Genomic DNA, 26,296 nt, shown 5'->3' on the forward strand with positions numbered 1-26,296 from the left:
ACTAGGATATTTTGAGAATATTTGTAATTGCCAAACAGCATAATATAAAAATAGCTTCTTCAGTTCTTGAAAACAACTTTCAGTAAAGGCTAAACCTTATATATTTTTTTATTTTGTTGCTTTCTGAAGTAGGTAAGACAAGCTACTTTGACGGCTACCATTTCCTTTATCGAACAGCACACTATCGAGCTGTCCAATCGCTTGACGTAACGCGGTTGACCGATATAGCGGCAGGTGGTCACTGAATCGAATCGCTTAGGCGGCCAAACGCTAGTGGATAACAGGCTTAAGGTCCAGTGAGCAAATGGCGCACGTTTCACGATGGTATCATATTACAGTGGAAATGTGTACATCATTAAAAAAGGTTCCAGTTTCCAATTATAACAGTAATATTTAGTTATCGTGGGCATTAATTATGTAACGTTATATTTATTATATGCTACTAACTCTGTTTTAATGGTGTTAAATGAAAATTTTACCTTAGATGAGATCGTTGTTCGTTTGGTCTCTGTTTCGCATATAACATAAAATGGGCTATCCTGATTTCGTGAGGATTTAATTAAAGTTTATAATATTATTACGAATATAAGATAATGACGAAGACGGGTTAAACGAAACATTTACTCGACTTTTCTAGAAATGAGGCATTTTCAGCAAACTGAAACATGATTTCAGGCAGTTTCAAAAGAGGCTCTAACATATAGAAAAAATGGAAGTACCACATAGTAGCCCTCATTTTCAGGAGGTTAAAGCTGTTTTTCGGGAATTTTCAGAGCAAAACTAGATACTTTGTATATTTTTCAATAGCCCGTTATCAGGTATTTTAGGACTAGTTATACCTCAAAAAACGGTGTGTGCTTTAAGACCATAGAAGATGAAAAGAGAACCCTCATTCTACGCAAAGCCAAAGAGTCAAGCGATCAGAGAATACCAGACTTACAATAAACTTCTTAGAGGCCGTTTTGGCCTTTTCTTCTAAGTGAACACGAAACTAGGTGTGGTGGTTAGAGGAGTGATCTCGAATTGAGGGGAAACGACTAAAGGAGACTTTTTAAACACAAATATCATATGTCTCTCATCGTTAAGGGCAGCGTTTCATAAGAAATGTTTTGCTCAAACCTACTTTACAAATCCGACTACCACATAAAAGTCTTTTAATCTTTCCATTTAATATATAGTCTATGACACTCACGCATAATATAGCTTTTCTTGATAACAGAATTTTCAAAATCAGTTTAGTAGATCTATAAATGATTCCCTACAACCTCACAAACTCTTTATAATATTAATATAGAGTATAAAAATGCAATAGTGTTAGTATCTCCAGACACATCTTGTGTGTGCGGTGTTCACCGACTTTACCGCAGCTGTAATTCCCCGCTGAGTGTGCGATCCGCCTTATCTCCCCCACGCGCGGCCTTGGTAGTTCTTGTTACTAATTGAGTGCCGAAATTTACTTCATGCTGTGGGTGTGAATCTAATTATCTTGGCATGTGTTACAAATAATTTCTCAAAATCTGTTTACACGTTTCGCTTTTCATCCATGTCTACGCTTTTCCAGATATACGTCATATCTTTTAAAACTTACCCGAATTAGTCAGATTTAAGGACTAACGCGTGCTTGTTTTAATTTGTAAGCAATTGATATGGTATATACTACCTGTGCTGTGAAGGATTGCACATCGGCATCCTGCATATGATTTTGTATGTTATATATTCAACGCATAGAAACAGAATTATCGAAATCGAATTTATAATGTCGATTTTTACTTCCTCTACTGGGAACAACATTGGGTTCAAACTGTTTCAGCATTTGAGCCTAATATAATTTAAGACCATGCGCATGCTTCCCAATCGACCTTTTGTTAAAATTATTTATGAGACCGCGATTTTTACATAATATACCGCTAGGTACAGAAAACATCCTTAAAGTTAATGTTTTATTAAATATAATATCATTTTGACTGTCAAAGATAGCATGTGATATAATGAAACTAACAATTAACTTTAAGAATCATTTAAAGTTCAATTAGAATAATTTTAAATCTTTTAAATCTAGATACTAGAAATATTTTGCGGTTGCCCATTTATAAACGGTGATTTACAAATATATTTATTATTCATCAATTACATTATTTTCTATATCATTTCAGCTGGAAGACGTCCACTGCTGGACAATAAAATAAGGGATATAAAACATTATAAAACTCTATTTGATTGGAGCTCTGCGAAATTACTTTTTTCATTCTTTGCTATGAAGAACTTCCACAAATTATTAATAATATCATTACTATATTAAAGTTAATTATAAAAAAAAGTAACTGTGAGAACCAAGTGCGGCTTTTCGTCAAATATCAAAGGCGGCGACCCGCAGCTATTTTTCAGTACACTGCGGTTCAAGTCTTCATTTAAACTTCATTGCGTTATAATAATAATAAATATTATAAGAATATATTTAATAATAATATAGAATTTAAAATAGCTTTACAATAAAGGTGTGGCCTGAAATAGAGCAAATGTTTTATTTTTTCATAAGGAGCATACTGTTAGCAAAAATAACGGCCGTTTGTACATTTCAACCTTAGTTCTTGTGTCTTTCTGATCTTGGTTGTAATCTCCTATAAGGTCCCATGTTGCTGATGGACATAAAAAAATACAACCCAAAATCACATTCAGTACGTTAAGCATGGTAAATTAACTGAAAAATAAAGAGGATTTGTTTTAAATGATGTAAATAATGTTTAATAGCAGAATAGCGTGTTGCGGCTATTCTGCTCATTAATAAAAATATTTAAACATTTATTTGCATGAAACACGGTATTTACAGGCAAGTTTTGACTTTATGCAAATCATAAAAAATAATTGGAAACCGTTTTGAAAAAATTATCAGTTGCAGTAGAACTGTTTTTCGTGAGTCATTTTCAAATTGCATTTTTAAATATTGCATGCAGCGCCCTCAATATCCTGACTATCCCTCTGGTGTTGCAACAAGGATATTTTTTCTACAATTCAATTATAAACTTCGTTATTACACTATAGTGTGATCGTCGCACACCCATCATCATGGGGACCCAAAGTACGCTTGTTTGCTATACTAAGTATTAAACTATAATACTAGCCAAGGGAGTAGCTAGGATTTTGTTAAGGATGGAGATGTGGAGATTGTAGACAAACCAAGAATTTACCTAAGGTAAATGCGAATCCAGATTCAACCATTCATAATACAATCATATAAAATTCACCTGCCAATAGAATTAGCTTTGATTTTGTATATTAATAGGCTACCTACATAATTTACTCTCTTTTACTTACGCAAAGGCATAATATGTGCGTTAAATTCCCTCCCCGCAGACGACCGCGGGTCTAGTTATCCATTTGTCGCGGTAAGCACGTTAAGATATTTTATTTAACAAAACTGTTAAGCCACGACCCTAATATATTAATAAAACATGCATTGTGTTAACAAACACGAAAACACACACATCTGCTATATGATAAGTAAGCCTTCTTTGTCAAAGAAGCTTTAATATATTTGTTAAATTTGTGCTCAGTGAGTACTAGAATACTGTCTGGTACTTTATTGTACAATTGAATACCAAGACCTAAGAAGGAGCCCTTAACTCTAGCTTAATCTAGTTAATTCTATCTTAAATTGGATGGATTTAAAGCACATTTTATTAAACAATAAAAGTGATGACAAGTGTGCGAACACCTTAAAATAACCTTTGATCAACTTTAGTACACAGTACGGGCACAATATTGATTCTAGCGAAGGAGGACAATTTAATTACAGTCCACCCTCCCCGATATTTGATAGCGGAGAATAAATAATGTAGCCTTGCTAGTAATTATAACATTTTATATGGAAATTGTTTTAAATTTGTGTCCTTACATTAGTAATTTCGGAAATGTGTACAATCAATCACAATGTACCGAGACAACTTATAAACTGAAGTATTTGTAAAAAATATTTCATTTTTATGTATGATATGTTAAATTATGGTACGGCGAGAGCATTTCAGATATAAGCCTTTTAAAATTGTATTTTAAGGCTTTCGTCAGGAATAGGCGCGGTATATGTAAACATTAATGCGCTGTCCAGAAGCATCTAGTTTCTAACCGCTGAAACATATTTACAAGGGTCAAGTAACAAGAGGAACGATATGACTTGGGGGACTTCTTTGGACAGCTCGAATTTAAACGTTCATATTTTAGATTTTGAAGAATTCCGAGCGTCAGTGTATTTTGGTTATTGTTTATAATATTATTGAGGCAAGTCGACATGATATTGTACTCACACGTTGTCAGGGATACAGAACAAAATGTAGGGTATTTTTTATTCCAAAATTTGTAATAGTTTCCGAGGTAGCTTCATTTTGCTTCATTTTCACCAGATGCGATAAAAGTATTAACTTGGATATAAAGATCAATTTTTTACTACCAATGTGCGTTAGAAATAAATTATCAATTTTTATTGTATTTATTGTTTACTATTTTGGCGATAATGGCTTATACATAAAAGATATGCCAGAATAGCTCGCAGATAGCAGATTTTTTTCTTACTTAATTGACACTTATCGTATGTCTTTAAAAGTTAAAGCCGATTATGTTATTCTGATGTGTAAGCTATATTATTGTAATTAAGTAAACAAGCCATTAAATAGTTTTTTAACAAACAAACAGATACTCACAAACATTCGCCTTTAGTTCATTAATATGACTATATCAGTGTGATTTAAAGCTACCTACGAACTTTCAGAAAACCCCTCCATCACGTGCGTTTTATACTTTTTATAATTAAGAATTCTACATCTCAAAAAAGTCGCTTTTTATATCCACTTTGTCTGAGTAATGATGATTTGATGCGATATCACCAAGTTCTTATTACTCTTGGAGTTAGGTTCATTATTCTTGTGATGGGCCGTGTCTGTAGATTATGAGCTCTAGGTAACTTTGTATTTCTTAGTTAGTTGATGCAGAAATAGCTTAATTAGTCACTTAGGCAGAATTTAGTACTGCTTGTAGGGAGAATTGTTTTAAGCTTCAATACAATTATAATATGATGGCCACAGTGGGAGGCTTCTTTGCACAGGATGTCGGCTAGATTATGGGTACCTACCACAACAGCGCCTATTTCTGCCGTATGTGTTACATTAAACATTACTGTGTTTCGGTCTGAAGGGCGTTGTAGCTAGTGAAATTACTGGGCAAAAGGGGCGCAACTGTAGTGCCGCTCAGAATATTCGGGTTTTTTTCGAAATTACAGAGCGGGGCGGGAGCAGGGCGAAGCATTTACCATCAGCTGAACGTCCTGCTAGCGTTGACCTGTTTTCATAAAAAATAATAATAATTGATGATGGCAAGATTTATTTGTACTAGAACTGTAAAGAATCCTAGCTCCCGGGCATTACGTCAAAATGCTAAATCCCACCTGCATGTTCATGTTGACGTCTGGCATTCTACAACCGTGCGTTTTGCAAGATATCTCTTGCCTCTCAAAGTCACTTTCTGATATCAATTACCGGCTGCAGTTTTCCTGAACAAATGCTACTTAAGAATCTTCAAGCCTACATACTCCCATAATAAACATACACTGCATTATATATACGCTTGCAACGCTCCAAACATTAAGGGACTTTAATATATATTTATTTATATATTTTATCAAAATACACACTATCATTACAGAATATTCCAATGCGATAGACGTACATACATTTTTATATTTAAACTTTATAACATATTATATATAATGCTACTTTCGTGAATTCATCCTGAGTGCAACAATATATATTTTTTTTAATAATATAATAATGACACAATGTCACACAAATTATCTTGCCCCAAATTAGCCATAGCCTGTACTATTTATAAAAATATAAATATAATTAACGTCCCTGACCTTGCAACAAACATCCATATTCATGAATTTGTATTATGTTTTATTTCATGCATCAAGCCTTGCATAAGTCATAAAAACAGCAACCTGCGAACTTTTTATCTCACAATAGTGAAACCATTCTCCGCCAACTACTCACGACAAACATAAACATCTAGAGGTCGATTCTGATTATAGTCAGAAAAGGAGCAGTCAACAGAATAACAAAATTAAATGAGGTGGCTGCCAGATATTTATAATAGTAAATTATATTTAAATCATGGAAAAGGAGGACAAACGAGCGTACCAGAGTAATCACAGGAGAATATTAATAATAACACATTAATTTCAGAGTACTGCCACCCGTACGAGCCGTTCAAGTGCCCCGTGGATGGTAACTGCATCTCCATCCAGTACTTGTGTGACGGAGCTCCGGACTGCATCGACGGATACGACGAGGACTCCAAGCTGTGCACAGCAGGTGACTCTACCGCACACCACTTTCAACTTAGATGTCACTCATACTCGTACAGGTAGCGATATGCCCTGTGCTTGGGCATTAATAGAATAGGGAAGCCTAGCCCAGCCTAGCCTAGGCCCAAGTAAGAGGCCACTAACATTTACAACTGAATTCAAATGTGCTCACTAGACTTGAATGGACATATATTTTAATAAAACTTTGCTTTCGTAGTTTTTATGTTATTTTTTAAAGTAGGAGAGATATAAAGATAGGAGATCATAATATAAGTTTTTTGATATACGGCCATAGGGACGGCTAGTTCTCAGATGGATTGTTGATTCTATATTGTTTTTCTTAATGAGGTAAGAAACATTTAAAAAGAGAAGCTCAGAAATGTTTTTCTAATTCTTGTGGTGACAAAGGTTTTGCCTTAAAATATGAGAGGGAAGTGATAGCTGGTCCCGCGTTATGCTGATGAACGAGCGCTGCTTGGGGTGACTGCTCGATCGAAGTTAAGATTTTTTATACTTCATAAATATTACAATTTGTACGGAATGATTTGTGCACTGTACTTATTACTCAAATTAGTAATTTTTGATGATTTTTTTATGACTCAAGTTTACGTTCATTACAAAACGTTTGAAACTTTGAGTTTTCTGTTTCATAATTGTATAGATTGTATTAAAGTGAGTGGTAAATGGTAACTTGTAATTCATATGAGTGTTATTTTTTAAGCAAAATTAATCCATGAATTTGATTTGATTTATATTTATAATTACCCACAATACGTTGAGCATGATATATCAGCAAAGCTCGAATTTTTCTAAATAATATTTTCTAAGAAATAAATGTATCAAAATAACTTTCTGAAACGATTCTCGTGTGAATTTATTCATAATTCCACAAATATGGTAAGGGTTGAACAAGAAAAGGTCTTGGGAATCTGACAAACTGTTAGGCATCGGAAACAATTTGCATGCCAACGTACGAACTAGACTTATTATCCCCTCAAGGCTTTATTCACAAAAATGTTTTGTAATTTGAGAATATCTACTGTTTTAACTCCTTTTGATGCTTAGTAAAAAGGCATAAAAGGCGTAATTATTTTCTCAAAATTGATTCCTTTAGAATTATTTTTGATGTCATTTCTAATATTATACTAGATACTATTACCGCTTCGGAAACAAATGGTGCTCTGAGAGAGAAGAAGCGGAGCAAGAAACTCTCCTGGCATTCTTTTTTTGCACTCTACAATCTAAAATCAAGTATACTATAAAAATATGTCCCTTTTAATTATTGAATTACATTTTCTATATCCAAATGTTGTGAGACTCTTGAGTGTAAATTCCGCTAAAAAATTAGTCTTCAATCATACTTGAAGCTGTGAAACTTCTTAGTTAACGTAAAATAAATACGACCGTTAATGCCGTAACAAAGTCATGTCGACGAGTCAACGTTTATTTATTTATTTATTTATTAAACGTTAAAAAAGTACCTCATTTTCGCTGACCCAGATCATGAAATTTCGTAGCCTCTTATAGACATTTTGTTATGTTTTTAAAGTGATAACCCTCACTTCTAGGATTAATACACAAATAAAATTTGAAAAAATTTTTTATAAACGATGCGGGACTCGAACCCACGACCTCTGGCGTTCCGTGCCAGTGCTCTGCCAACTGAGGAAACCGTTGAGCTAATCGTTGAGCAGGTTATCAACTGTAAAGTAGACCCTGTAGATAAAGCCACAGCCTGAGAGTTGAACAAAGCATACAAGATTTTATGACGATAAGTCACTCGAACGGTTAGCTCAGTTCTCAGAGCACTGGCACGGATAGCCAGAGGTAAGGTGGGTTAACACTTTTTTAAGGCATCTATGTTATTAGCTTAAATATACCGCAAAAGTTTCAGTCATAATTTGGAGGAGCAATACGAAATAAATTCTCTTTGTTATATTACTATTATATACTCATTTGTGACTTCTCACTGAAACTCAACGCTTTCCGATGTTGAGGTAAATGGTTGAATGTATAAATAACTTGAGACATTCTTGTGACTTTTTTGACCTAACTGAATAAATGAAATATTGATTTCATATTGACCATATTTATATGACCACAGATATAGGACATGAAACAAAATATGCGCACCAGTTTCCATAATATGTGTTTCTGTATTAGCAAAGAATTGTCGTTAGGCGTTGTCTATCATCACTTTACTATTGAAGCAAATATAAAGACACAAGTGCTGACCCGGCAAACGTTGTTATTGATATAAATTGAGTACCTTCCCTGCGCTCATTGTATTAATTGTCATATGTAATGAAATGCCACTGTCAAAATGATTTGAGTTTTTCTTTAGTGTTAATTCTGCAAGTATATGTCTTAAAACAATTCGACACGTGTTTCGCCTCTACACGTGGCATCCTCTGAGGGCCTACCATATACTTTTAACAAGCTATGCGAATCCGATGCAGTTCAGTTTAAGTACCTAAACTGAATCACTAAAATTCGTACCATGAAGTGCCTTTTACTGTGTGGCGTTTGGATCGCTTATGAAGAATGAACGAAATAAAATTGCGTTTCGAAACCTAAAATGATATGATTTTAGCGGTTTTTTTGCGTAGAAAATACTAAAAATCCATTTTAAAATTGCGCTTTATAGCGTCAAATTATAAACCATTAAGCCCTTTTTTGTACTTACTAAATAATAGTAATGTGAATAAATATAGTTCTTTAAATTACAAATTAAATGTTCGCTTAGGTGGATTGGTAAAAATAATGAGTTATGATTTATGAACGCACCTCCATTGATGTTTGATTTGACGGGAGCACTGAGTACACTTTTTTTAATGCGTTCTTGCGAACAGGCTATAGCCCGGGCCTTTACTGCCTCGTCCATAGTATTTTCATTTTCGGTATTTATTTCCAGTATTTTGTTTTACACAAAAGTCCAATAAAGTATTCTCATCTCATCATTCATCAATAAAATTTTCCTTTCCTGTATGTCTACACTATTTTTTAAGTTATTAACAACACGATTCACTTTCTTCTAGGAAGTAGCAACTTTTTTCATATCGCTCACTTTGACACATATGCTATCCCGTTTAGGTTGAAATATTACCTCATGGTACGAATGAATGAACGAACTAAATCAGTTTGCGATTCAATTGACATCATTTTTGACATTCAATTGATATAATTGCGATTCAATCAGTTGATTTGAGGACAACCTAAATTAGATAGCTCTAATCACATCGTGGTACGTAATAGCGAAGCAGTTCATTTTAGGTTGTCGATTGAATCGCAATAAGAGTTCATGGTAGGCCCGCAGGACGTGTTGTCTCGCCAAAATCTGGCACGAGACTGGGACTTCAGTTAAATTTACACTAAAGAACAATTCAAATCATTTTGATAATTATGGATTTCCGCAAAGTAACACCTGCTTCAATAAATTTTCTGAAATGCCATTGATTGAATTATTTGTATTGCGAATATATGGGTATTTCCAAATCAAAAAATCTAGGTTCTGGATAAGTAATCACCAACAAATCACAATATACTAAAACCTTCTACGAAGCACGCTGCAACTAATAGCGGAAGTATTATTCCGATCGGTTTAGGAATCGCAATTTTCGCAGTATAACCGAACAAAAAAACTCTCGATTTATTAATATAGATTCACGTCAAACACACACCTAAAGGTCAGCAACGCTCCTGTAATTCCTCTGGTTTTACAAGAGAGTGTATGCAGCAGCGATTATCAACATCAGGTGATCGAACGCTCGTTGGTTCTGTTTTCGGCCATAAAACAACTTGAACTGCAAATGGTCGTACATAGTTCGAAAAAAACCAGGCGGATTGATAATCTAATAGTTTAAACACTTTGTTATGATTTTAAAGTGATAACCCTCACTTCTAGGATTAATACACAAATATAATTTGAAAAAAAAAAATTATGAACGATGCGGGACTCGAACCCAACAATTTTGTTAGAGATTTACAAGAGGGACATCTCAAGTCAATTTCCTAATATGCAAAATGGGGTTGAGCAGGTTATCAACTGTAAATTAGAACCTGTAGATGAAGCTTGTGGCTTCATCTACAGGTTCTGAGAGTTGAACAAAGCATACAAGGTTTTATGACGATGCGTCACTCTAACGGTTAGCTCAGTTGGAAGAGCAGTCGCACGGAACGCGAGTGGTCATGGGTTCGAGTCCCACATCGTTCAAAAAATTTTGTTTTCAAATTTTATTTGTGAATATAATAGTGAGGTAACTTCACGAAATATATCAATGCCAGCAATCGTCTCACTTCTCCCTCGAAATCTTGTGTAAAAATGAATCTTTTGCAGCTAAACGTCCCCCCGTGGAGGAAACTGCATCGTTCCTTCAATCGCTGCTCGCGTCCCACGGCCCCAATTATCTGGAGAAGCTGTTCGGTAACAAGGCAAGGGATGCTCTTGAACCGCTTGGTGGAGTCGAGAAAGTTGCCATAGCTTTATCTGGTAAGTGGTAACACAGCATTCGTATAAGGGAACAATGAAAATCTACGAAGAATCCTTTAATTAGGCGTCCTCATCTATAACCCCTTTTCAAATAACACCACGATCCTGCAAGAGTTAATATCATTGTTTTTATTGGAACATTAATATTATGATGAGAGACTTCTTAGCTCAGGATGTCGGCCGCATCATTTTTTTCTACTGTAGGTCAGTAATGTGCAATCATTATTGTTACGGGTTGTAGGGCGGCGTAAGCTCAAAAAACTTCGGAATATTGAGTAAGTCTCTTGCTGTTAGACAACCAATGAAAACTGGCCAGGCTTAAGAGTATAGTGTGCGTGACAAGCTACGTCTTACACTCGCGGCTTGTATGCCACTTTGTGTTAGTGTGCGTGCATTGCACAAACTAGAGGTTACAGTATATCTGGACGTGTAAATGATGTAAGCTCGTGAAATTACTGAATAAATGAGAATCAACATATTAATATGTCTCAATATGACGAGCACAACTGCGAAGTCGCATATAATTTTAGGTTTAAGAATCCTGAGGTCATCAGGTGGAACGTGGAACGTGGCAGCTCGTCTCGTCACTTTTTCTAATAAAAATAGATAAAATCCACGAAGAGACATCGACTCCATCGAAGTACGCTCATTCTCTTTTAATATGACTTGGGTATTGACAAAAAGCACTTAACCACACCGTGAAGACCGGCAACTCTCTTGTGATTCCTGTAGTGTTGCTGCAGAGCATATGCGTAGGTGACAATTTTACATCGTAAGAATCGAAGATAAGCTTATCATCCTATTAAAAAAGAAGTTCGTCAAAATAATTATATAATTATATGTATGAAAAGTTTGGTGTTTAAGTAAAACACTTTATGTAGGATTAAAGTCTAAACCACCACATCCGCTTCGTCCAACAAAAAGTTTTGGTAAAAGAGAATAGATTTTGCCAGCGAAATTAAAAAACACCCATATTTCAACTATAGGTCAAGAACGAAGATAAGATGGGGTAAAAGTATCTAACACCTGGGATCCAATAATCTCATAATTAAAACCGACAACTACACATACCAAAAAAGAAGAGGACACCGTCAGTAAATTTTGCCAAAAGCCATATGTCTACCTGAATAAATACCACCTCCAAGGCAACAAATGGCGCTACACTTTATAATAACAACTATGACAAATGTTATCTCATTTCAACCGCAGTCCCCCTGAAAACATCATCTGGAAAGGAAAATTAAATGTCCGTTAATCTAAAATATTGATCAAAGTGTAAATTTTACGCAAAATTTAATGTAAAAACAGATATAATTACGCACGTTTTAATCCTTTAAAAAGTGTTTTATTTAAATGTGTAGTCCTCGCATAAATCAAAGACAATACTAAAGCTTCGAATGATAGGTATAAACATTTTATACTCAAAAATGCTTTACGCTTAATGCTTATTTTATAAGAACTTTTATTTTTATCTGAATATAAAAATTAAATAAGATTTTTTTTATTAATCGCAGAATCTCAAACCATCGAAGACTTCGGAGCGGCCTTGCACCTGATGAGGTCCGACCTGGAGCACCTGCGCTCCGTCTTCATGGCAGTCGAGAACGGTGACCTTGGCATGCTCAAATCTCTTGGCATCAAGGACAGCGAACTTGGAGATGTCAAATTCTTTCTCGAGAAGCTGGTGAACACCGGTTTCCTCGATTGAATAGCGCCGGAGTCAGCCTCTGATTACTACCACGTCTCACAGTTCGGTCCAATCAGCTCTTCTTTCTACAGCTACCTTCCGTACAACTCCTTAAAGTTTAAGAGGAACTGATAGTATCATGTTCCACTAGATGAAACGCAATCATTCACACCGGTCATGTCTTATTAAACCGGCCACAGACACCCGATTTGAATGTTTGCCAGAATTCAGAATAGTTTCTATGAGTCTCGCGCTAATATTCCAAATGTTTCTGGAAACTAAAGACAACACTTTCATCCATACATAAAGTTGTGTATCTTTTGATCTTAGCTTGTCGCCCTTGTTCTAATACTAACCTTTAACTCTTCTCAAACGTCAGAGGCGACTCCAAATAAATTTGTGTCCAATCAAAGCGAGATATAAAGCTATAAGAATTGTTTAGGATTTAAATAGATGAAAATCTTACAAGAATAGAATGCATTCGCTTTATATCTGGCTAGGAAAATCAAAGTAGGACCATATTAAACCTTAGTTTTAGCGTAGATTTAGGTTAGTTTCGCAAATATCCCTTCGGTGAATATTGATATTGCAAAAATCTTAAAGATATTGTAGTTTATACATTTTATTTTACTAATTGTATAAGTCCTGATGAAACATAAAATCGTTACATATCATTGCGGTGCTCGGCAACCGATACATATCAAAATTATATGATTAAGTAGAGTAGATACAATTATTGTTAGATTTATTAAATTTTAAATTGTTCTTAATATCTATCGTCATTATTTTGTCAAATGCAGGCGAGGACAACGAATAGTTAAGTGGTATCCAGCTAGGTAAGTTCGGAACAATTAATTTGTTAATATTAAATTGTAACATTTGTCTTGGTAAAGAGGCTGGCAACATTTACCAAGGATTACAATTAACAATCATTTGTATTTTATTAAGATGAAGGGTTAATGTATGCGGGCCTGTATTTGCCAAAAGTTTTCGTCTAACCTTTTCACTAACCCTCCATTTCTTTAGAGAATCTATCATCTATATTTATAAAAGTTTTAACTTGCGTCAAACATATCATAGAATATAAGTGTATTACTCTTATAGATATACTCGTATTGCTTATCTATTAATAAAATAATTACCTAAATATCTTGAATTCGTGTTTTATTTACATATATCTTGGTTATAGAAACGATCAAACAATATATTATTTTATTAATTTCTAATATGAAATCCTTTGCAAAAAACGGGCAATTAACAGTTGTATAAGGGATTTGATAAAACAAAATATTATAATAAATATTATTTACTGATGTAATAACACTTATGTATCTCAATTAATTTGATGTTAATTTGTTTTATTTAAAATTACTCATATTGAAATAAAATAAGGTAACTTCAATTGACTTTCTCCTTTATTTACTAAAAGTTACTTAACAGTTAAATAATATAAAATATCGAGTGTGGCCTCTACTGGCTGACGGCTACTACAACTTCTTCGTAGCATATTTTTAGCGTGGTTTTTAATGAGAACTTGGGCAATACGCTCCCACTTGGCCGTAATAGCAATTTTAAGCTCTCGATATTCTGTGGGGCTGGGTGTGGGTATGTGTAGAAAGTTCCATATGAAATCTAGGGGCTAATTCCCCTAGAGAATCTCAATGAGGTTGTGGTCTTAGTGTTGGTCATTGTTAACGGCGGATCCCGACTTCACTTATGTAAGCGTGTACGTCACCCGCTCGGTGTGCGCGATTATTGTCATCATAAACATAGCAGCACGCACTGTAACAGCTAACGATGGTTGTATATGAGGTAATAGGGACTAAAGTATGAAATTGCCGTTTTAATTGTAATAGGTACTTTGAATTTATAACCTTGATGAGAACCTTATGGCTTGAGATTTTTGAGTAAAACTTTTTCAGATGCTACCTATATAGTTCTTCTTTTGAAAAATATGCAAAATTCGACTATCGACTTTTGATTGTTTTTTTATTCGAGGTGTTACAAACTTTCGAGTGATTTTTGAATACGAGTTCCGATGCGGAACTTACGTTTGGAGAAGCGACTGATAATGAACGCATCGTGCGATTTTGGTTTAAACGATTTCGTGATGGAAACTTTGATTTGAAGAACAAACCACGTGGAAGACTTCCCATACAGGTGAATAAAAATGAATTGAAAGAGATGGTGGAAGTGAAACTACTCAGGAATTAGCAGCATGGCTTAACGTTACCTTACCAACAAAATTGACTCATTTGCTTCAAATCAATAAAATAAAAAAATATAAAAAAAGCGTGTGTGTCGGCTCCGACGCACGACTGGAGTTTACTCCTCAAGAACGATTGTCTTTGAACAGGTTCTAAACAAAATCGAGTCGGTTACAAACAGACATACAGCAGAAGCTAATAAAAGCGTTTTAATTAGAAAAAATATAGATATTAATAGATATTAAAAAAAAATATAATAACTTCATAGTTAATAGTGATTTTTCTTATGGTCATGCGCCATCTATCGAAAACCGTTATTTATTTATTTATTTATTTTGATAAAACGGTTACAACACCAATTACATTAATCAAGTATATTATACTATTGCTAGACGCTATAATGCGAGGACTCACAAAGTTGGAGCAGCAACTGCACGAACACCTCAAGTCAATAGATCACAGTCAGGGCGGGCTCCTATGGGGTGGTTGAACAATATCAAGACTCGCGGTACGGGCGCCGCAGTGCGTGCTACCGTGCGACACGCGGGTACCACCAGCAGACGGTGATTTCTACTACGAATATAATTGTCAGGTGTATACAATCGAATCAGCTCATTATCGCTTCGCTTCAAACTTACAACGCACAAGGGTAAAGCAGTTGTATTATATTCGCGCGCATTCCTTAATACGAACCCTAGTCTCATAAAGGACTCTTGAGTGACTGTTATTATATCTCGGTCGTGTGATCGTGTCGTGGAAAGTAAGGTTTTGGTGAAATGTCACAACCAAATCTTTCATTGAATTTCGTCTACGTATGAGCTTACCATTAATGCGGTACTGAAAAGTGATTGGTTGTCGCATTCGATAAAAAGTGACAATATAGCATTGAGATTAAATTCAATTTTATTATGCACACCCCAATTATAAACAGCATCTATGTCAGCCTGAACAGCCTCACATTGTGCCTCATTTTGGATGCTCGCATATAATTTTAGCTCATCCGCGTAAAGGAGACACTGCATATTTGGGTATCTCGGGTAAATCATTTACCATTAATAAAAATAATAAAGGTCCTAGGATTGAGCCTTGATTAACTCCAGAGCGGGTTCGATTCATAAATCCATGTCTAATAAACTGCTGCCGATCGCGGAGATAGTCAGACAAGAGATATATATATAAAGAAGCTTTGGACAGAAGCCTATAGCACAAAGTATAGCCAGCAGGATGTCATTATTAACCCTGTCGAAGGCCTTACGAAAATCAAAGTAAAGCACATCTTCTTGTAATCGTATATCTAATTGTGTTGATATAAATTCTGTTAATGTTAACAAATTTGAATTTACTGACCTTCTGCATCTAAAACCATGCTGAGCATTATTAAGAAGTTTAGCTACCTGTAAATAAATTAGTCTGTAGAGAACATTTTCAAATATTTTAGCTGGTGAAGATAGAATTGCTATCGGTCAATAACTTTCAACATCGGATTTATCAGAACTCTTCGGTATAGGCGTTACAAGTGTTGTTTTCCATTGGAGGGGATAGCATCTTGTTTGCAAAGATAAATTAAATATATGACATAAAGGGGAGGCAATGCATGTCTTTAAATCCTTGAAGAGAAAAGATGGTAATCTGTCAGGTCCTACTGAACTGGAAGATTATAATTTATTAATACCGTATAGAATATCCTGAATGTGAATTTAAATATATTTACATAGTTGCTATTATGAGAAGTGTCATTATTATTGGCTTGTGCTGTATTTATTTGGGGAATATCGGTAGAATACACACTTGCAAAGAACCTGGCAAATGCATCAGCAGCTGCAGCTCCCGTAAAACTACCACGCTGGAACTTTACCGTTGGCTTAAAACCTCCTTTTCAACGAAGACTTGCTATGTGCGCCCAGAATTCATGCGTATTAGATATGCTTTGTAAGCCTCAGCAGCTCGACGTTTTAATGAACTTCTTCTTCTTTTATTCGAAAAGTCCCGGAAGTCATCTGGCCGCTGGGTTTTCCTCCAATTTCTATGTAATTTAAGTTTAAGTTTAGTGTCTTTTATAATATCAACCAATATCAATATAATAAATAAAAAGTTATGTTGTCGTATTACTCGAAAGATTCAGCGTTCGATTTGGAAATACGAAATAGTTTATGAAAGTGACACTAGATGACGTTTAATCTAGTATTATTTCTTTTTAATTTGAACTAAGATGGGGTGTCTGTGGTTCAACGCCATCTAATAAAGTTTAGGAAACTAACTTTCACTAGCCATAACACTTCTTATTGCAAAATAAAATAATTTTCAAAAGTAACGCTAGGTGGCTGACAGGAAAATACAATGCTAATTGTTGTCTTATTTGTAAGCTGACAAAGTCTGTTTTTATTTAAATGAGAAAAACGTTATTATCAAATTTTGATGAGCAGATTTTACTCTCCATATTTTTGTCATACTGGGCGTCGGTTCTTAAGGAGTAAACTCCAAAAATGGGTGTCTCGTGATTTGACTGGTGTGTAGAAAGAAACGCGTGTTGAAACTTGTGTTGCCTTGTTAAATCGATACAGAAATGAAGGAATATTGGTTCGAATTGTAATATGCAATGAAAAGTGGATTATTTACGATAACGCTAAGCGAAAAATGCAATTGCTGACCCCAGGTCAGACGCCGCAAAAGTGTCCTAAGCCATAGCGTACCAATAAAAATGTAATGATAACTGTTTGCTGGTCTCAGCGTGGTAACACCACACACACATGGTTCACTAGAGCTTTCTCCGATCTGGTCAAGGTTTTACTTTGCAGTCCAACAATGCAGCACTGGACACTGAACTAAATACACTTTTGTATGACGTTTTGACCAAGAACCCAGTACGATTATTGACACGGATATTAAGTTGAATGCGGAGACACCACTAAAAATAAAATAAAATATCAAAACCCTTCAGATTATATGCTAGGATAAAAAGAACATTTTCTAGTACCTACTCCCGCAACCCTGTATTATTACAATATTATATTCTTTGGCACAACGTACCTAGTACCTACTCCCGCAACCTTGTATTATTACAATATTATATTCTTTGGCACAATGAACATTGCCGTGACACAACCTACCTAGTACCTACTCCCGCAACCCTGTATTATTACAATATTATATTCTTTGGCACAACGTACCTAGTACCTACTCCCGCAACCTTGTATTATTACAATATTATATTCTTTGGCACAATGAACATTGCCGTGACACAACCTACCTAGTACCTACTCCCGCAACCCTGTATTATTACAATATTATATTCTTTGGCACAACGTACCTAGTACCTACTCCCGCAACCTTGTATTATTACAATATTATATTCTTTGGCACAACGAACATTGCCGTGGCACAACCTACCTAGTACCTACTCCCGCAACCCTGTATTATTACAATATTATATTTTTTGTAACTCGTAATTTCTTAGAGTAACCACACGTTTCAAGTAGTAAAGACTACTACGTGATTGTTATCACCATCCAAAATATTTATGTTGTATTCGAGAACTTTGCTTCCTTAACGGCTATCTGTCCGTCGACTTGTGTGCCCTACCCACTGCCACTTCAGTTTCGCAATCATTTGGACTATGTCGGTAACTAACGAACATAGCTCTCTGCATTGCCCTCTAAGCGACCATGAGGTTTCTCATCAAATACGTTGGCATACGTGATAAAAGTGCTATGTAAAATATTAAAAAAAGTACAAAGCAAGACTTTACAAACGAAACCAAAAGTTGGAATAGGGAAATTCATTAGGTAACTATAATATTTGTAACTGGTACGATTTGAATAACAAAAAAGTAACAGGTTGCGTTTCTTACGTCTGGTCTTCTTAGTTCTTTTTAATGCATTTATCTTAGCTGTTATTATCTTACTTAAGAGGCATAGTAACAGAAATATGGAATTCAGCCATTGTCCATCCGATCCCTAAAAAAGGTGACAGCTCGAAACCAACTAGCTAAAGTCTTACTTACCTACTTGCTAGCCAAAATCTAGGAGACCAAAAAACGCAAGTTCCTGGAATGCCTATGCTTTTACTACGGCTTTGTCACGGTTGAACGGCTGGCCATAGTTTGTATACCTAACGCATTGTAGGGTGAGGGCTATCGAAAGCAAGGGAGAATATGAACACCAACTTTCTTACTGGCCGCTGAATTTAGGTAGTAGTTGACGGTTCTTGTTCGATTCTTAAGTTAAGCTCGTCAACGCTAGCATTACACGAAAATCATTTCTTCTATATATTATTATATGTTTATATATCCATTATTGGTTGGAAGATCGACTATAATGCATATGGTAGGGCCATCTGCATTATAATGACGATAACAAGAGATGTTTTTATACAATATAATTATTATTAATCAAAGATTCCTAAATATATATCAATTTGAAAAACAGCAGTGCTAAATGTGGCACAACATAAATATGGTGCCATAGTTAGCCTCACACAAGTTTATGTCTGGTTTGAGGCCTTACTTAACACGCTTATTCCACAATTATACAAAGTATATAATTATATTAATTACCACATCATTGCCTTAGCAGAAATAAAAAGAAATTAATATAATATCGAAGAGGACAACGAATATATATTCTGCACCTATGGCGAGACCAAAGGGCACTTTGGAGAAGGATTTCTTATAAAAAAAAATTGAACATATTAAGCTTCATTGCACTGTCGGAACGAATACGCATTCTAAACCTTAACTTACCAGTAAAACACTATCCTTAATACAGCCTCACGCGCCCACAATTAAATCTAGTGAACAAAAAATATTTAGTTTCTACAATCAACTCCAAAATGCACGTCACCAATGTTACCAACATCAGATAATAATGGGAGATTTCAACGCGGCCAATGTCTTGCTGGGGAAGAAAGAATTATAGGTAAGTACTGCTTTGGGCAAAGAGATGATAGAGGTGAAATTCTTCTACAATTTTACTGGGAAATAACCTAATCATTTTAAATAGTCTTTTTAAAAAGAATTAAAAAAATGAGGACGCGGATTTCTCCTAAGAATACACGAAGCCAAATAGACTACATATTAACTAATCATAAAGAAAATATAACTTATATCGAAGTACTTTATAAATTACAATTTCCCAGTGACCATAGACTTATTAGAAGCACAGTAGCTATGTCAAAAATTAAGAAAAGTAGAGCTAATTACAGAAATTTTAAAAATAAATTAATAACACCAGACACTCAAGAACATTTCCTGAAAATTTGAAAAGAAAATTTTTTTATTGCAAACTTGTACGTGTGCAAAGATGTAGAGTATTTTTATAAAACATTGAAAAAATAAATTAGAAAGCCTAAATCGCATTAAAAATGAAACTCCCAAGAAACACACTATGTATTATAACAGATGATATAAAGAGACACCTAAAAAAAATTAAATAACGAAGAAAAGGAATAAGGCATTTATTTATATAAAAATATACATAGATTTATTAAAAAAAGTGTATCAGGAATATAGAATCAAAATACCAGAAAACTATTAAAGGTCGACAGGAAGTATGAAGAAAGGCTACAAAGCGCTAATAAATACTAAGCAATGGATGCCGTGCTTAAAAGAAAACGGGAGTAACAAGAAAACTTTCTCAAGATCAAAGATAATAGAGACTGCAACATCGTTTTATAAAAATCTTTAGGTACTCATCAAGAAGCGACGATCAACTAAGAATTGAGCCGCTCACATGTAACTCTACCACTCTTGACAGGTTCTCAGGCACTGAAATTATAAAGAAAATGCCAAGCTAAAACAAGACAAATGCAATGAACCAGATGGAATCCCCAATCAAGCATTAAAAATAGGTAAGTACGCGTAGGCTTCCCTCCTAACTAATCTATAAAACACATTTTAAATTATAGAAAACTTCCCTCCGATTGGGCAAATTCTGATATAATATTACTGTACAAAAAGGGCGACCCAGCAAATATAATTAATAAATACAGACCAATTATCCTACAAACCAAAGTATACAAACTGTTTGCCTCTTGCCTTGTAGATCGTATAGAAAAATATGCCGATAAACACCAACCACCAGAACAAACAGGTTTCAGAAAAAGTTTTGCAACAACTGACCATATTCATACGTTAGAGCAAATAATAGAGAAACATGACGAACACTAACGACCACTCTACTTGGCTTTTATTGATTATGCTAAAGCGTTCGATTCAATATCTCATGATAGTATGTGGACGGCTATAGCGCCGTAATCCCTATCTTAATATGAAAGCGACGTGCCGACAGAAACTATAGACCTTATAAATGATATTTTTAAAAAAAAAGCATAACCCATGTAAAGATGGCTCAACAATGTAAACAAAAGGCTCAGAATTAAAAAACTGCAGAGGCGTTAGCCAAGGAGATCCACTCTCACCTAGAATATTCATCACTGTTCTTGAAAGCATCATGAGAAAACTAAACTGGTAAAAAAGAGGCAGAAACATAAAAGGTGATTTACTGAGCAATCTTAGGTTCGCAGACGACATCATTATCTTCTCAGAAACAGCTGTCCAACTAGTATAAACTGGTTTGCGAACTACACATAGTGAGTCAAGAAATAGGTTTAGAACTTAATACTATTAAAACAAAAACAATCTCTATCTTACTCCCGAATAAAGTCAACTCTCGAATATGTACAAGAATATATATATATATATACATATATATATATCTAGGAAAACAAAGACCTTTCACTAAATCAAGACAAGACGAAATAAGTAGAAGGTTTCGTTTTGGAGTTACCACTTTACGAGTAAAGGCCTCGTCCATATTTTGCCATACAACTCTATCATTAGCTTTGGTCATCCAATCTTTACCAGCAATTTTAATTAGTTAGTCCTTTCCAGTTACTTACTTTGTATGTCCTTTATAACAAATACTTAAATACAATAAACAAGATAACAATGTAATAAGTATAATTAAATTAACAATAATTATAATTAAGTACTTAATAATTTAAAAATTATTAATTATTTAAAATAATATAAATTATTATTTGGCAAAAATGTAAAATTAAATTTGATATTTTTAAATTCATTAAACTATTAAAAATTATTAGATTATTATCTATTAAATATTTCAAATTATTTACATATGACTTAATAATTAATAACGCTATTTATATAAATAATAATAAAATAAAACTTAAATAATCTAACAAAATTAATTAATTACAAATAGAAAATATCATTAAGATCGCTATCGGCAGGTAAGGTGCCCATAAAGCTGGCAACGTTACCTCTTTGTATAGCCAAACTTATCCTTTGACAGAGGTACGTACCAGATCTTGGGTCACCTGTTAAATCGGTTAGACACCTGGATAGCTCTCCCATCGTCTCCACCCCAAAGGGAACAAATATGTATCCATCACCGAGTGATGCATATTTCCTCCGCTTTAGGTTTTCGGCAGATTCCGCCGCTGCACTGTTAGTTATAATAATTTCTATATACAATACTAATTAAACCTTACCACTCTGTCATAAGGTTCAATTGAAAAAGCTATCTATAAAAGCAATAAAACTTTTACGAGCAGTTTTCGTTCTCATGACACGATCTAAATATAATACGAGGGCGGCACTGAAAATTTCGGGAATCAAGGAAGTGAACATGACTATTTAAAAATGTATTTATTGCTTTTCGAAGTATTCTCCGCGAAATTTGACACATTTTTCCATACGATGAAACCAATAATTGAAGCAACCATTCCTTTCGGAAGTAGGGATCTCTAAAATGGTCATTTTGTAGGCGTCCACAGTATCTTCAGGTGATGAAAATCTCTGACCACGCATTTTATTCTTTATTTTAGGGAAAGTATAGAAATCAGTAGGGCTTAGTTCGATGCTGTACGGCGGTTGGTCTAATAATTCTATGTTTTCTTGCTCTAAAAACTCTTTTGTTCTGTGCGCAGTGTGAGAACTCGCATTGTCGTGATGCAGGATGATGCGGCGGTTGCAGTTCTCTTTACGGAGTTCAGAAACGACCTGTGGCAAACAAATGCTAGCATATCATTCTGCATTAACCGTTCTTTGTTCCTCAAGAGGATTATTCGCAACATGGCCGGTTTGGGAGACAAACGTGGCCACCATTTTTTTTTTTGCAACACTCCACGAACGAACAATTTTTGTTGGCTCTAACTCATTTTCGAACACCCAAACTCGTGACTGGTTTTTTGTTTCGGGTTCGTACGCGTATATCCAGGATTCGTCACCTGATACGATGTTGTATACAGCATTTGAGGATCCTGCGTGGAATCTTTCGAGAATTCTGACGCACCAAGCAACGCGAGCCGCTGTTTGCTCTTCACAGAGCAAATGCGGTTTATATCGGGAAAACAACTTTTTTACACCTAATTAAATGCAAGATTATTTATATTTGGCTCACGCCAATGTCTAAAGTTGCCTGAATTTCGCGGGATGTCACATTTAGATTTTCTTTGGTGACTGCAGTTTTTGGACGACCTTGACGGGGATCATCACTGAGCTTGACTTGATGTCCACGTTGAAAGTCAGCAATCCAGCGATAAATTGTGGTTTTGGATGGGGCTTCATCACCAAATGCAGAAATCATCCGGTCAACACACTGTTTTTGTGTTAAACCACTTCGAAAGTCATTATAAATCATCACTCTAGAATTTTCTCGAGTCAATTCCATTTTCTCAACGACTAAACAAGTTTGACAAGACCTTGTAAAAGACGGAGAATCTTTTTTTAAATAAATAAAATGGTATTCAATTTTTAAAACCAAGGAGTTTTGAATTAAAAAGATTTTAATATGACAGGAACAGTGGAAATATTCTATTCCCGATACTTTTAGTGCAGCCTATGTATTTTACAGTATGGATTGCACACAGTGGCGGATTATGCTCATTGCCGCCCTAGCCTCTGTCTGGTATGCCGCCCTTTTTGATCAACGAAATTCTATACATTTTGGTTCACCATTTTTATTTAAATATAGCTTTTATTCTTTACGGGACTCATAATGCGAAGCATTATAGGTCCCTTCTATGGCATTTTCGTACGCTTTCACCGCATCTTCAGGGCTCGTTAGGCATAAATAAAAGTCGCAGGGTGTAAGGTCAGGACTGTATGGCGGATGACTCATTATCTCGACACCTGCCATAGTCAAATATTCAACAGTCCGTTTTGCGGAGTTCGCTGAAGCGTTGTCGTAGTGAAGGAGGACGATTGACATACCAGTCTGCAGTAACTGTCCTTCCATCTTCTAGCACAACTGTCGCGAAATGACCTTTCCGACCAAAGGATGAGGCAATCATCTTTTTTCTTTGACTTCTTCCTTTCTTTACCTTAGTTGGCCGATCCTCGAAAGGAAACACCCACTGAGCTGATTGTCTTTTGGTTTCGGGTTCGTAGCAATATATCCAGCTTTCCTCACCTGTGACGATGTCAAATACAGGATTTGAGCAACCACCGCGGCCGTTGAACTTATCTAACATTTGGCGACACCAGTCCATACGAAGGTGCTTCTAGTCGTCGGTTAAATTATGGGGAATCCATCTGGTACAAAGCTTCCTGACGCCTAAATATTCGTTTAATATTTTTTGAACTTGACTCACACCAATGCCTAGGCTTGCCCGTTTCTGCTGATAGGTCACTCTCTTATCTTCCTCTATCATGCGTCGCACAGCACTGATGTTATCTTCAGCAGTCGCTGTTAAAGGAAGTCCCTCATGCGGATCATCATTGAGACTGCTACGTCCACGCTTAAACTCGTTAAATTAATTGTAAATAGTGGCACGAGGTGGGGCTTCATTACGAAATGCTAATCGCAGTCTATCATTGCTTTGTTGTTGAGTAAGCCCACAACTAAAGTCATAATAAATCATTGACCGAAAAATTTCTGGCGTTAGGTTCATTTTCACGCCTAACAAGAGTTTTAGATTTGCTGCCAATTCAAAAAAAACAAATGACGAATGAATGCAGTATACTACATTAGGTTACCAAAGAATTCTAAAATTGAAATTCAAAAAAAGTTTTCATTAGCAATGTTTCTAACTGGCAAGTTCTAAATATTTTCAGTGTTACCCACGTATAATGTATTGCTCAATTTTTAAATCTCTTCTTCCTGGCTTTTGTCCGAGTAAAAGCATCAAGTATGTCATCGTAATCAGTGTCTTGAACTAGTTGAGCTTGAAAAGACAGTAATACCAAAGCATTAAGTCTATCTACAATTGGTAGCGGGAATACTCAAAAAAATACGCAGAGCAATGTCTACATTTTGGATAAACATCTCGAAGATTTCGAGAATGCAATATGTACATTGTACGAGGTGTGTTCAAAATATAACGAGAATTTTTGTTTTACGAAAAAAATCTTTATTTATTCATCAATATCTATTTTGTCCCCTTCAAAGTAATCCACCTCGGATTAAATACACTTGTGCCAACGCTTTTTCCAATCCTTGAAACACTTTTGAAACTCGATCTTTGTAATAGCTTTTAGCTCTTTCAGCGATTCGCTTTTAACGTCATCTATGCTTGTAAAACGACGGCCTTTTAATGCAATAATAAATTAATATCCGTAAACCCATGTTTCGTCACCTGTTATAACACGTTTTAGTAGTTCTGCATCGTTATTAACTTCATTTAGCGACTCCTGAGCAACTTCCATTCGCCGCTGTTTTTGTTCGAAATTTAACAATTTTGGAACGAATTTTGCTGCCACACGTTTCATACCCAAAACATCCGAAAAAATTTCATGGCATGAGCCAACTGATACCCCAACATCATCAGCAACTTCTCTGATTGTGATTCGGTGATCGTTCATAACCATTTCTTTCACTTTTTTCACGTTTTCATCGGTTGTTGATGTGCTTGGGCGTCCGGGTCGTTCGACATCTTCAACGTTTTCGCGGCCATCTTGGAAACGCTTATACCAGTCGTAAATCCTTGCTTTACTCATAGCAGACTCACCATATCCCTTTGTTAACATTTTACAAACTTCACTACACTTTATTTCATTTTTTACGCAAAATTTAATACAAATTCTTTGATCATTTTTTTTTCACAAACGAGAATCGCCGAGCTCGAAAAACACGTCTAACGTTAGCGGCTGCCACTCAAAAAGTAAGCAATGAATATTGCTGAAAATTTTATCGTACTTCAGGGGCATGTGTATCAACATAATAAAAAAAAATTATACAGGCGGACTCTCCATACCCGCGAAATTTAAAAATTCTCGTTACTTTTTGAACACACCTCGTATATTCCTTGAGCGGAGCGTACATCTTCCGTATTTACTAGAGAATCTTTGAGCTGACATTGTTCCCTAATGTCTCTTCCAAATCATAAGGATACTTTTTAACTAATTTATTCGCAAGATTTTTTAACTCAATCGTATCAGATAAATTATCAAAAAAATTTACATTTTCGTTAAGTTTCTGATAAGCGCTTTTACATCCGGCCACGCTTAAAGTAACTTATATTCGGTAATACACATTGGTGCGAAAATTTTCGTGACCAGGTGAAGGTATTGTTTCATTCACCCGTGGCTCATTTGCCTGAAT

The 26,296-nt window shown here is 35.2% G+C and overlaps 1 protein-coding gene across 1 annotated transcript in view; it reads left to right on the forward strand.

Moving 5' to 3' along the window:
- LOC126977431 (IDLSRF-like peptide) overlaps positions 1-13,684 on the forward strand; it is an 80,207-nt gene extending 66,523 nt beyond the window's left edge. The window contains exons 3-5 of the mRNA XM_050826233.1: positions 6,231-6,359; positions 10,689-10,841; positions 12,356-13,684. Coding sequence (XP_050682190.1) covers positions 6,231-6,359; positions 10,689-10,841; positions 12,356-12,549 — 476 coding nt within the window. The 3' untranslated portion in view covers positions 12,550-13,684. The remainder of the gene's footprint in view (positions 1-6,230; positions 6,360-10,688; positions 10,842-12,355) is intronic.
- Positions 13,685-26,296: the final 12,612 nt, after the last annotated feature.

Source organism: Leptidea sinapis, chromosome 2 (genome assembly GCF_905404315.1).
Source record: "Leptidea sinapis chromosome 2, ilLepSina1.1, whole genome shotgun sequence".
Taxonomy (NCBI): domain Eukaryota; kingdom Metazoa; phylum Arthropoda; class Insecta; order Lepidoptera; family Pieridae; genus Leptidea; species Leptidea sinapis.